Source organism: Sinocyclocheilus grahami, unplaced genomic scaffold (genome assembly GCF_001515645.1).
Source record: "Sinocyclocheilus grahami isolate Dianchi unplaced genomic scaffold, SAMN03320097.WGS_v1.1 scaffold890.1, whole genome shotgun sequence".
NCBI lineage: Eukaryota > Metazoa > Chordata > Actinopteri > Cypriniformes > Cyprinidae > Sinocyclocheilus > Sinocyclocheilus grahami.
The window spans coordinates 431,098-445,765 of record NW_015506069.1 but is presented as its reverse complement, the minus strand read 5'-3'; the positions used below and the strand labels follow the sequence as shown (position 1 = coordinate 445,765).

Here is a 14,668-nt window from a genome sequence, read left to right as displayed (position 1 = left end):
GTTTGTTTTGGTGATTTCAAATATCAACATTGGCCACCAGAAATCGCTTACCCTGCCTTTAATGAGTACACGCATAATGTAAAGACTGTTTAATTCATACTAGAAGCCGGAGGGCGGTCTTGCACAGAAACTCCAAATATCCATAGCAGAAGTAATACTACTGACCACGCTCCAGGAAGGTATCCAGTTATCGCTGAATAAAACCCAAATCGGAGATAGAGACATTTTAACTGATGAAACTTGAAGAAAATAAACATACGATTGCACAAAATATATGGTTTATCTCAAATTATCTGTTTTCTTCAATCTTGGGTATTTTTATAAGAAAAGTATATTTATAATGCAGTGTTAATCGACATGGCCTTTATCACTGTATATAATACTATCATTCTGTAATATGAAACCGCTTCTGGTCACAAAAAGAAGTATTTCAAACACTCGACTATGTTATTAAGTTAATTTGGAGAAAAAGCATGTCAATAAATTATATCTTTGTTGGACAACAGGTTTGTAAACAGGCTCATACACATGCAAAACTGTATTGTACGTGCTACTTTAGTACATTTATTCAAACCGATTTTTTGTGCACTGTACAGCCCTAACCAAACCAGTTACAGATTGTAAAAGGAGCTTGAGCTCCTCATTTAGCGATATAGGCTACTCCGCCTCAATTTCACGTCCGCCTTCCGCGATGTCGCACACAGAAATATGTCAACAACTAGACTTTATCGTTATTATCGCGAAAAGACTAATTCTTATCGTGGGGAGAATTTTTACCGATATATCGCAAACGATAAAATATCGCCAATCCCTAGTATAAATTAGTGTTCATAAGAGCAGCGCTGCTTTGAAACGCTATATTTCGGCTGTTCCATAAGCACCATCTGCTGTCAGAGAGTGAATTTGCATTCTTTTGCTTGTTTTTTTTTTAGCTTGGTTTCACAAAACTAAAGTCAGACCATTCTGTTTTTGCTTGAAATTTAAAAAACTATGCATGCTGCATGTACGCAGCATCTTGGAATGTCATTAAAATACAGTGGTTGCCTCAGTTTGTTTATACGGAGAAATTTCCTTTATTTGTGTTATTTATCTATTTGATTTGCTGTATGTTTTAAAATGTCAAATACATTTTATTTGACATTTCAATTTCACAATGAAAAGTGCAGCATTTTGTCCAAGTTTTGTCCATAAAAGGACACTTTTTGGTATATAATTTGTCTTTAAATCAAATTTTGTTCAAAAAAATCGTGATAAAATCGTATTGTGAAATCAACATTGTGAGTTGAGTGAATCGTTACATCCCTAATATTTGTAGTAGTCAAAAAACAATAAACTGGGTTAATAGTAGGGCTGCACGATAAATCGCATGCGCCATTTAACGCGCATCTTTTCAGAAAGCCGGTTCTGTAATCAGCGGTAAATCTCCATCACATGCGTGCTTTCACATTGAGCAGCATTAGCTACACAGAGCCGTAGTTCACTGACGAGCTACGCAAAACCATGTTCATATTCACGCGATTTTTTGCACAGCTCGTCAGTGAACAACGCACATGATGGAGATTTACCGCTGATTACAGAACCGGCTTTTCTGACAAGATGCGCGTTAAATATCGCATGCGATTTATCATGCAGCCCTAGTTAATAGAATGTATTTTGACAAAAAAAAAATCTTATGAACATCACCTCAAAACTGAATCTCTTTACAGAAGTGATTCGAATGAATCCTCTCCAGTCAAATTGAATCATTTCTTGATCTGGATCTCCTCATCAGTTGAATGTAGGATCTTCACGTCACTGAATCAAATGAAAGCGTGGTGTACTCCTCACAGAATTGCAGCATGTTGTAGACGATTACACAGAATTCCTGTTTTCATGACTCTTTGTAAACATTCCCAACCAGCCTGTGAAATTTTTCATGCTTCAAAATGTAGCAAAAAACGGTAAGAAGAACACATTCCTTACCGTTGTTTGTCACATTTTGAAATATTTCAGATGCCCGCTCACCTCTTTAGAGTAAACACTCATTAAGCTGAACATGAGTGTGTATGAGTTAGCACTGCGAAATGACTCTTATTTCCTGTATCCTGCAGAAAGAGAGCCAGTTTGTTGAAAAGAGAGGCTTCATAAAGACTCTTTCTCATGAAAACACTTTGCTCTCTGTTGGGGGAGACTGATGTTCCCTTGTTGGACTGCATGTTTGGGTTAGCGGACATGCGCTTTCTCTGTCAGGAGACTTTAAGAAGCTTTATTAGCATCAGAAACGAGGGATTACATTGCCAAAGCATTAATAAACATCACACATGTATACACCCACCCACACAAACACAGTTAGGATAGCAGCGTAAAGTAAGTTTGAATATCCGGTTGCTGTGTACATGTCTCCTCCTCGGCTGCTCAATAAGACATGGGCTCTCGGATCAAATGCACACACTTGTCTTTGACAGCACAATCCTCTCAGCTTACACACACAGGTCTTTCTGAGAGTGAACTTCTCACGTTACTGAACGCGTCCTCATTTGGTATTATTTGTTTCTCAACCGAGAGGAAGAAAGGAATGACGAGGAGACCGAAAGGGTCTTGAAGCTAGTCTGGTTTCTTTTGTGTGTGGAGAAAGACAGATTGTGATGGTTAGAGATGTGGAAGCATCACTTCTCTCTGCAGAAGAGACTCCGGGAGGAAAAGGGCTGGGCTAAGCAGGTAGAGTCAGCGCTGATTGGTTCATAGCCGTGGTACATTGTGACATCATGATTTGGCCTGCAAAATGAAGCAGTTACTTGTTCATTGTAGACTGTTTTGACTCCGTGATTAAACTCTATTTATGCTTTGATGATGGTTTTTAAATAACTGATTAGAGTTGATTGCAGCTTTTCAAAACCCCTGAACTTAGGCGCAATAAAAACCTGTACCATTTATGATACAGAGGTGCACTTTCTCTTTTCTAAGCAGCTAAATGACCTCATAAAATCATATTTGGGGGATCTGTTGCTAGATCATGTCTATATGCTTCGAGGCCAAGCAGATATTAACAAAAAATTCTTAATATAAAAACTATTCCAGGAAAATAGAACAAAAACATTTATGATTCATCCAGCACTATAAAAATGTTTGTCCAATAAATAGTATTCATATAAATATGTATGAATTTCTATTGTTTAATTTATTTTATGAATTTTGATATTAGTATTAGTATAATAAGAATAATTAATGTACAACAAATGAGCAATAATTAATACAATAGTAGTTACTAATAATAATCATGGTAATGATTATTATCATTATTATTAGGTGTAGTATAATTATTATTATATCATTATTATTTCTTTAAAATATTACATTACAGTTTATTCAATTTATATTAAATATTATTATTATTATTATTATTATCATCATCATTATTATTATTATTATTAAATAATCATAATTTTGTTAATAATAGTCTCGATGTTCTGGTCATTCCTACAGTTATATGGTTTGGGTCCCTGAATAAATATAATAATAATAATAATAATAGTTAATGTTATAGTAGTAGTAGTAGTAGTATTTATGTAAGATATTTTAAATATTACTTATATTAATCTTATTTCTATTAAATATTATTCTATTAAATATTACATAATCACTTTATATTAAGCATTATTACTGTGATTTATTTTTATTTTTTTGCAGGCCCCTGTCTGGAAAGTGCATTTCAGTTTTGATTGACAGATGTTGCTGTCCCATAGTTCGGTTCTCATTCTCTCTGTGGCTTTGACCTACAGTTGCTCTCTGTTGTCTGTGGCTATGTGCTGATCTTGTTTGTGTGTGTGTGTGTACATGTTTTTCTACACCGGTGGGGACTTAAACCTGAATACAGGTCCCCTAAATTGAGGTCCCCATGGGTACAGAAGCTTATAAATCATTCAGAATGTTTTTTTTGTGAGATTATAAAAATGCAGAAAGCGCATTTCAGTTTTGATTGACAGATGTTGCTGTCCCATAGTTCGGTTCTCATTCTCTCTGTGGCTTTGACCTACAGTTGCTCTCTGTTGTCTGTGGCTATGTGCTGATCTTGTTTGTGTGTGTGTGTGTACATGTTTTTCTACACCGGTGGGGACTTAAACCTGAATACAGGTCCCCTAAATTGAGGTCCCCATGGGTACAGAAGCTTATAAATCATTCAGAATGTTTTTTTTGTGAGATTATAAAAATGCAGAAAGTTTTCAGTGAGGGGTAGGTTTAGGTGTAGGGTTGGTGTAGGGCGATAGAAAATACAGTTTGTACAGTATAAAAACCATTACGCCTATGGAGAGTCCCTACAAGGATAGCTGACCAGACGTGTGTGTGTGTGTGTTGTCCTGTCTGGGTGATGGTCTAGATTCAGGTGCATTATCCTGATTAGTTAAACCCTCATTATGTGTGTGTGCTCTTCCTCATTGATTAGAGTGTCCTGATGGTGTGTGTGTGTGTGTGTGTGTGTGTGTGAGAGAGAGAGGTCCAGGGGTGTAGAAATACTTTCACTTAAGCTAAAGTCAAACAGAAGTTTACCGTGTTGTCTCTGTGTGTCTCTCTCAGGGTGAAGAGTACTGGGTTCAGGTGTACCGGCTGGAACACGGTGATGGAGGAATTCTTGACCTGGATGATGTTCTGTGTGATGTGGCCGATGACAAAGACAGAGTGAGATATGCGTTCAAACACACACACACACACACACACTCACTGCTAGCATTCTCTTCTAAAACGGGCAGCGCTCCTTTGTGTTGCTTTAGTAGTATATATTTAGTTACAGGTATCAGATGACTGTTGTCTCCCAATAACCATGACCTAATTTGAGGACGAACTCACGTACGCACACACACATACACACACACTCACACACACTGCTCTGAACTCCAGTGATTCTTTCTATTGAGGCGTCACTCACTAGACCTGAATGGAATCTGCATCTGCAGAAACTCCACAGGTTTCCACAGAATTCCAGCCTCCGTCATTCATAACACATTCTACGCATTCCACTGCTTTTGTGTTTTTAAAAAATTTTTTTTTAGATAATTTGCTAATGCCTTCAGCTACCAATTAGACAGCCACCAATAGTATTTATATAGTGTAGTATCTTTTTTTCGATATTGGGTACTTAATTTAGCATGATCAATAATATTTTACAGTTAAATTTATCTTAATGTAATCTTTAAAAATTAATTAATTTAATAACATTGTTGATTGTAATCTTTAGCAAAAAATTAAATAAATATCCATTTTTATATTGTAAGTTATAATGTTGTGATGCCAATGACATTAATTAGTTTATTTATTTATTATTATTAGTCTTTGTAATGTTGTGAATTTCCTTTTCCTTACATGTACATTGCTTGGGTCCCTTATTAATAATATCAGTAATATGATATAATAACAATAATAACAACAAAAAATGATTGTTGTTGTTCAAAATATAATTTTAAACCATTTAAAAATGTAAAACAACAGATTTTAGTTTAGACTTTAATTTTTGTTTTATTTTGACAATGGTGTACAATTTTATTTTTGGTCATTTATCACTTATTGGCAATAATAATAATTATTGTTGTTGGTGGTATTATTATTGTTATTATTATTGTTTGGAAATTGTAATTGTATTAATAGCAGTCTACATAATGTGGATGTTTCCTGTACTTATATGGCTTGAGTCCCACATTAAAAATATCAGTAATATTTATTATAATAACAATAATTATAATCATTATCTAACTTAATTAAAAACACAATTTTATTTTAGGTTTATTTTGACAATAGAATTCTAATCAGGCTAATTGGTACCGAGCAGAATTTTAATATTGGCGCATCTCTAATTAGTTGTACTGTACAGTCAAAGTCATAAAAGTAAACAGTTGTGAATATTTAATGAGAAAAATGAATGGATGAATGATTAAAATGACAGAGAGATTTTGGTTTTGTGCAGGGTAACTCTGCCCCCCTCTGGTCAAACACGGCAGTGTGCTGTCTTCTCCACATTGCAGCATGTTGCTGACCCAGAACAGATGATATCGGTTTACCCAGACCACAGACACTTTGCTAGAATGTAGTTGTGTGTTTGATGTGGTGGGTGTGTCTGGGCGTGTGCGTGTTATTTTAGTTCTCTGTGTGAAATAAAAGACACTTCACATCTGTGCCCGAGGGAGCGTGTGAGATCATTCCACCACAGTTACGCGCACACATTTATAGCTGATAGTGTCTAGTTTTACCTTAAAAGGGCCATACCTTCTATCAGCCAGTGCGCACGTCACATCCTGGTATCTCACACAGATTTACTGAATGACTCCGGCTGCACCTGTGGTCACAGGAAACACTGTCCGCTAACAGGAAGTGCTACAATACCGCTTTAATATGGTTTAGTGTAACTCATTCAACTTAGAATCACACAACAGCACAGAAACTCACACATGTATTTTAAAATCTCTATGCACAAATGTGGACTGTCTAATATTAATGGTCCATAACCAGTTTTATAATTGTCTGTGGTAAACCAAAGTCCATTTCAGGCTAAACGCACAAACCTAGGCAAACACACACTCAGAGCAGGGTTATTATAGTTTTGTGTTCTTAATTTACTTATTTATTTTTTACTTGTCCTTTTATTATTATTAGTTGTTTGTTTGTGTGTGTGTGTGTGTGTGTGTGTTTATTTATTTATTCTATATTTTAGTATTTTAGGGTATTTTAGTAAACAAATTTATATAATTTAAATGTTTTGCATTTAATTTAAATATGTAATCTGTATAATTCAAATATGTTTTACATGTTTTTTTTTTTTTATAGTGTCTTATTTTAGTTTTTTAGAATATTTATTCTATATTTTAGTTTTAGAATTTTAAGCTATGTTAAGTTACTGTGTTAACAGGTATAATTTAAAATGTTTTATGTGGTTTAATGGATTCAAAACTTTAACTAAACCTAGTTTGTAGTCATTTCTGTTTAATTTTTCTTCATGTCTGTGTTTTGGAATCATAAACTTATATTGGTTCCAGTTTTTCCAGTTTTACTACCTTTCAGAAGTTTGAGGTCAGATTTCTTTTCTTTTTTTTTAAAGAGATTAATACTTATTCAGCAGTGATGCATAAATTGATCAAAAGGGATGGTAAAGAACTAACAGTGTTTCAAAAATGTCTATTTCAAATAAACTTTCTATTCATCAAAGAATCCTCAAAAAGAAATGCTGAAGACACAAATAAATGATCTAGCACAACCATTTTTATATTTGATAATAATAAGAAACTAAGGAATATGAATAAGCTACATTTTAAAATATATTAAAATATGTAATATATTCAAATATTTCACTATATTACTCTAACTTTCTTACTGTTTTTGATCATAAATGCATTTTTGGTGAGCTTAAGAGACTTATTTGAAAAACATTAAAATAAATTAATTAATATATTATTTTTTTCCACAGAAAATAAACTTTTCCCTTAATTTGTAAAAACAAAAATTGTGTTTTTGCATTAATGGTGTAATTCTTGTGGGTGTATATTTCTTTATCATCCATGTTCTCTTTTTATGTACATTGTAAAAGTTTAGTAAAATGAAACATACATTTTCTCAATTAATTGAACTAGATTGTTACTTGATTTTATCAGCCTCATATTAACATGTGGTATTTCAGTTTTATGCCTTTATATATTTTTTTACATTTATTTGTGTTGCAGCGCCTTGCCCTGAAAAACAAAAACATAAAAACTTTGACTATGCAGTTCTGCTGTAAGACAGTAGAGGGCACCAAAGATTCAGCTTAAACATGCATCTCTCTCTCTTTCTCTCTCTCTCTCTCTCTCTTTTTCTCTCGCCACACTTTTTTATCACCATGGCTTGTCTTAATGAACAATGAAACTGCTAACGTTTGGCCCTCTGTCAGGTATTGAGCAACGCACAGCTCTTTTATGTCTAATCTACCCCCTTCTGTGATAACGTCCTCTATCCTCTACTGGACAGGAAGCGGTGGTCGGTTATAAACAGGATGTTAAAGCATCTAAACGTGCTGCTTCTGGTCAGACAATGTACGTGTGGACGTCTTGTTTGCGTGGATGTTTTCCTCAAAGCTTTAGGAAGTGTGTGAGTGATGGCGTCTTCACAGGAAGTGTCTGTGAATTGGTGCTGCAGGCAGTGTTGCGTTCGGTTCTGACCACATGATCTGGAGTGTGTGTGTGTGTGTACGTGCATAGCGTGACCAAGATGTCCCTTGACACCAGTGGCCAGTTAATCATCGCATAGATGCGTTATAATTGAAGTGCTGTGAGCTGGTGTGGCCGTCTCAAACACAAGCTCGTTTCCATTAGCAACAGGCCTCATGAGGAATTGAAGCAATGAGCCACAAGAGACTCTTTGCTCTCAGTGACACTGGTTTTACATGGGTTAAGGGGTGTTGTTCGGCACAATTTGCAACAAAAATTCCTTAAGGATGGGCATGCTTGCTTGCTTCTGTTGTCTGAAAAGAAGATATTTGGTAACCAAACATTTGCTGGTAGTCATCTGTCGTTGTTTTTTTTTTCTCAATGCTATGAAAGTCATTGACTACCATTAAATTAACTATTCCATTAAAGCAATCTCTATGCTAATTCACTCTTAAAGGGTTAGTTCACCCAAAAATGAAAATTCTGTCATTAATTGCTCACCCTCGTGTCGTTCCAAACCCGTAAGACCTTCGTTCATCTTCGGAACACAATTTAAGATATTTTTGATGAAATCTGAGGGCTCTCTGACCCTCCCATAGACAGCAAGGTAACTACCATGTTCAAGGTCCAGAAAAGTATCAAGATGATTGACGAAAGTAGTCCGTGTGACATCAGTGGTTCAACTGTAAAGTTACGAAGCTACGAGAATACTTTTTTGCGCAAAAAAAAAAAACTTTATTCCACATTTTCGTCTCTACTGCGTCACTTTGGACGCGCGTTCACGACAGTGCGCCGCCACACGCTCATCGTGAACGCGCGTCCAAAGTGACACAGTAGAGACGAAAATGTGGAATAAAGTCATTATATTTGTTTTGGTGAATTAACCCTTTAAATGTTGACAACATTGAGCAGATATACATGCCTTTAAAATTTCTCATCTGGGCAAATGAACATTAAAATATGAATGATTGATCTTGCACACTAGAGCAATACCATTTGTCCAATCAAATGGGTCTAGAATCGGTGGTGTTCTGAAATGAGGAAGTTTTTTTTAAATCAAATGTAAATTCATGTTCCAGTCACATTTTCTAGGTTAAATTAACATTATTTACACTATCAAAAAAAGAAAGAAAAAACAATTGTATTTTATGTTTTTACATTAACAACGTAATCAATATTCTATTTATTAAAGCCAAGTATGAATCTTATCAAGTTAGTGTTTTTAAGCACTTTTTAAACATCTTCTCCAAAATAATAACTCAAGGCAGTAACAATTTAAACAGTATATTTTATTTATGAACTTACATCCAGCTATTCTTTTCAGTAGTTAACTTTGATCTATTTTGGAATTTTTCAGATCATCATTCATCAAAGCTTCAAGTTTCGAAGATTACTTTAAATTTCACCAAGCTGATTACTCACTAAAAACTCCCACAGATCATGTTTCCATGCCATTTTAAGTCTTATTTTGATGTAACAAAGTGGTTATATCTAAGTGTGTGAGTTGTTTACTTACTTTTTAAATTAGTCTTCCCATTAATGCCATTTATATTGTTCATTCAGACTGGTTTGTGAACACACACAAACACAAGAGGTGGGATTTATCGCATTAACCAATCACAGCCAATCATAACCAGTCATATCTTATCATATCGCGATAGAGGCATTGCCTCCTCTCACATCACTTTGTCATGGTTCACCCCCCCCCCCCCCCCCCCCTCCAAAAAAATCACGGCACGCTATATAGGGTCTGTTAAAAGTCAATGGGCTTAGGGGAGGCGAGAGAGACTCAGACTCCCGCTGAAAATTTACCTGCTGGTGTCGCTATTGGACAATGTTGATTTATACACTTTTTAATATTATATATTGTAATAGTGGCGTTGTTTTATTTATATGTAAGGCTGAAGAGTTCCAAACTACCACTGGTATTAATATCAGCCTAAAAAACTGTGCGGTGGGAGCTTCATGGAATGTTTCAATGGCCAAACAGATGCATGCAAGTCTCATATCACCAAGTGCAATGCCCAAACGTGGTGTGAAGCATGCTGCCACTGGACTCTCTGCTGTGGAGAGACGAAACACGCTTCTCTGTTTGACAGTCTGATGGGCGAGTCTGTAACCTGCCCTTGTCTATTCCAGCATGACTGTTCCCCAGTGCACACAGAAAGGTCCATAAAGACATGGTTGGATGAGTTTGATGTGGATGAACTTGACTGGCTCGCACAGAGCCCTGACCTCAACCTCATCGAACACCTTTGAGATGAACTGAAATGGAAATTGTGAGCCAGGCCTTCTTCAACATGACTGCCTGACCTCACAAATGCTCTACTGGAGGAACGGGCAAAAATTACCACAGAAACACTCCAAAATTTGGTTGAAATATATATGTGCTACCCACCGCTTCTTGATACCAAATGCATTAACCTGAATCTGAAGGGGCACATGACACTTCTGTGTATGTGTGTGCTGGCTGTTTTACAACGGCTTTGAAAATTGTTCATCCAATCAGATTCTACAGCTGTAACTGTCCAGCAAAAGATAAACTGTGTTCTCCTTTCCTTTGGTCGGGTTCAGACTCATACGGTCAGTTATGTGTAAACCAGGCTATAGGGCAGAGTGTGTGTGTTTGTTTCAGAGAGAGATGGGTTCAGCAGATTGTGAAGCTCAAAGATCATAACCCTTTAAAGAGAGGAAATGAATAATATAACTCACAGGAAGTATACAAATGTTCTCCTGGGAACTTCCTGTCAGCACACTTGGCGCATACAAACCTCTGTTGACCTCCAGTGTGTGTGAAGATGTGATTTGTGATGTTGGGTCAGTGAGTTCTTGTTTTTAGAGTCATTGTGAAACACATGGAGGGATTTCTCAGCGCCGCTGTTGCGGGTTTGGCTGTAATGCTACTGTGTTTGTGTGTGTATTTCCAATAATACTTGAGATGTCATGTTTGTTTAGGTAACCAGGAAAGAATTACTCATCCTTAAGAAGAACAGCAATGCAGTGTTATTTGTAATGCTAAAGTTCGTTGAGGTTTGGATTATTTGAAGTAGCAAGAAACACACGCATGGATACACTCCAGCTAAAGACATTCTTCACGTCTTCATATATCTTTCACCTTCATCTCCATTGTTTTCCAGTCTGTTTTTCTTCACTGCGCTGCCCTTTTGTTTCTGTAGTGGGGAAAATCATGTACTTGTGTAAGTGTGTACATATGAAATGATTTCTTGTTGGATGAACTAACCTATTTCTTGTGACCAATTAAAATGTGTTTGCCAAGACACCTATTTCAATATGTAAGTGTATGCATATGTATTTTTATTTATTTTTTTGCTCACCAAGATATATTTGATTAAAAATACAGTAAAACAGTAATATTGGGAAATATTACGGTTTAAAATAGCTGTTTAATAGCTAAAAATGTTTACTCCAGTCTTCAGTGTCACATGATCCTTCAGAAACATTCTTATTAATATAGTTTTTTTTGTAAGTGACATGTGGCCAAGTATGGTGACCCATACTTGGAATTAGTGCTCTGCATTTAACCCATCCAAAGTGCACACACACAGCAGTGAACACACACAAACCGTGAACACACACCCGGAGCAGTGGGCAGCCATTTATGCTGCGGCGCCCGGGGAGCAGTTGGGGGTTTGGTGCCTTGCTCAAGGGCACCTCAGTCGTGGTATTGAAGGTGGGAGAGAGCGCTGTACATTCACTCCCCCCACTTACAATCCCTGCCGGTACAAGACTCGAACCCGCAACCTTTGGGTTACGAGTCCAACTCTCCATGACTTCCTAATATTGAAAACAGTTGTGCTGCTTAATGGATTATTTCTCTTCCAGATTAAACATTTCCTGAAAATGTACTCACCCCCATGTCATCCAAGATGTTCATGTCTTTCTTTCTTTAGTTGAAAAGAAATAAAGGGTATTGAGGAAAACATTCCAGGATTTTTGTCCGTATGGTGGACTTAAATGGGAACCAATGGGTTGAAGGTCCAAACTGGCGTTTCAAAGGACTCTAAATGATCCCAGCCAAGGAATAAGGGTCTTATCTAGCGAAACGATCGGTAGTTTTCTTTAAAAAAATGTTTTTATACTTTTTAACCACAAATAAAGACGAGCATTTGTGTTTGTGTTCAACCCATTGGCCTCCATTAGAGTACTAGAGCACTAGCTCTGGAATGTGCATGCACGTCTTCACGCATTTTGTAATCAAATTCACGAGTAGTTAGTTCTTCGTCTGTGCACTTCGCTTCAAAAAGGTAGGGTAGGGCGAAAAACTCCATCTCGTTTTCTCCACCAACTGCAAAATCGCCTGACATCGTTGTTTTACCTTTTTTGTAAAGAGCGTTTGACTTTCCTTGCACGTTCGCTTTGTAAACACTGGGTCAGTACTTCCGCTTGCGTCATGCGTGACCTTTCCAATGTGACTATGTAATGCGTGAGGTCAAGCTAGTGCAAGACGAGCATTTGTGGTTAAAGTATATAGATTTTTATTTATTTATTTATGTTTTGAAAATGACGATCGCTTCGCCAGATAAGACCCTTATTTTCCGGCTTGGATCGAGTAGAGCCCCTTGAAGCTGCATTGAAACTGCAATTTGGACCTTCAACCCATTGGGCACCTTTGAAGTCCACTGTATGGAGAAAAATCCTGGAATGTTTTCCTCAAAAACATTAATTTCTTTTCGACTGAAGAAAGAAAGACATGAACATCTTGGATGACATGGGGGTGAATTAATTTTCAGGAATTTTTTATTCTGGAAGAGAACTAATCCTTTAATATTTTTGTGGAAACCCTGGTAATTTTTTCATACATTTTTCTGAATAGAATGTTCAAAAGAATAGCATTTTATTTGAAATCAAAATCTTCAGTAGCAGGTGTCCTTATTTGTATTTAAATATAGTAAATAATGTGTATTTTTTTATTCTTTTAAGGGCACATTTTTTGTTAGGGTGTGGCTTTTGAGTTTAAAAACAATAGAAGTCTGCAATATGTCCCTGTTTAGATTTTTTCATACATTTTTCTGAATAGAATGTTCAAAAGAATAGCATTTTATTTGAAATCAAAATCTTCAGTAGCAGGTGTCCTTATTTGTATTTAAATATAGTAAATAATGTGTATTTTTTTTTATTCTTTTAAGGGCACATTTTTTGTTAGGGTGTGGCTTTTGAGTTTAAAAACAATAGAAGTCTGCAATATGTCCCTGTTTAGATTTGTAAATTGTGTGTGTGTGTGTGTGTGTGTGAGAGAGAGAGAGAGAGAGAAAGAAAGATTGAGCAGATTTAGTGTTTAAGCCTCAAACGTGCAAAGAGCAGATCTGTCTCATGGGAATCTGTGTCATAGATAAATAGGTTTCTGTGGGGCGTTTTTGTGTGTGTGTGTGTGTGTGTGCGTTTTCTGAACAATCAGAGCTGAAGCTCTGATCCGCTGTGAAACACTGAAAGCCGGTCATATAATTCTAACAATGCAAAGTTTTAAACATGTGTATTGTACAAACACACTCAAATAGTTGCGTAAATGTCCGTTCCCACGAATATGATTCCAGACCTATCAAGTTTGAGATAATCCAGACTGTTCTTCTTAAAAAATTATATACAAAACAGCCATCACCACTCATTTTCTGACAGACATTAGCAATCGTTTTGAAGAAATGTAGAAGGGTCACACACACATTTCAGTATCTTATTTCCCACATCCAAGATTGTGGGTTGCAAAACACACTCATGAAAAGCCTCAGAGGGGGACCATCCCTGTGGATTCTGGGTAATATGCCCTTCAGCAGCGCTTCTGTGATTGGTCCAAATCTCCATCAGTCAGTCCAAGCCTCAAATGCACTGGGTGTGTCCAACTATTTCAACCCACCCACTGAACCAGTGCCTCAAGCGTTATCATTCATGTTGACACACACACATGCATAATTGAGACCAGATGTTCACTTTGTAGCATGAGATGTTGCCTTCTGTCCCAAATACACTAGTGTCTTGAGGGACACAGTGATGAGAGCGTCCTGCTCTAAATGAGGACACCACACACACGCTCAAGCTCTCTACAGACTTCATAAAGCTACATGACTCCTTGTACTCAGAAGTAACTATGTTTCAGAGTTTCCAAGGAATAATCAAGTGAAAAGCTGGCTGTGGGTGATTTTTCTTGTCTTTTATAGTTGTTGGCACTGGTCAGATTGTATGTTATGACACCAATGAGTATTGCATTTTGGCTAATGATTGCTGATGAAAGTTGCCAATTTTAGTATCTATTTTAATATTTAAAAATGTAATTTATTCCTCTGATGGCAAAGCTGAATTTTCAGCATCATTCTAATAGGCTGATTTGGTCATTTCAGAAACATTTCTCAATATTGAAAAGTTGCGTTGCGTAAGGTTTTTATGAAAACTGTTTTTTTTTTCAAGATTATTTGATGAATAGAAAGCTCAAAAGAATGTAATTTATTTTAAATATATATTTTTATATTATAAATCCCCCCCCCCCCCAAAAAAAAGCCCGCCCCCAAACATTTAAC

At 36.3% G+C, this 14,668-nt stretch overlaps 1 protein-coding gene across 1 annotated transcript in view; it reads left to right on the top strand.

Moving 5' to 3' along the window:
- The window catches only part of LOC107563826 (partitioning defective 3 homolog), an 85,980-nt gene that overhangs the window by 13,433 nt on the left and 57,879 nt on the right, over positions 1–14,668 (top strand). Inside the window, exon 2 of the mRNA XM_016248792.1 lies at positions 4,552–4,653. Within this exon, the coding sequence (XP_016104278.1) occupies positions 4,552–4,653 (102 nt within the window). The remainder of the gene's footprint in view (positions 1–4,551; positions 4,654–14,668) is intronic.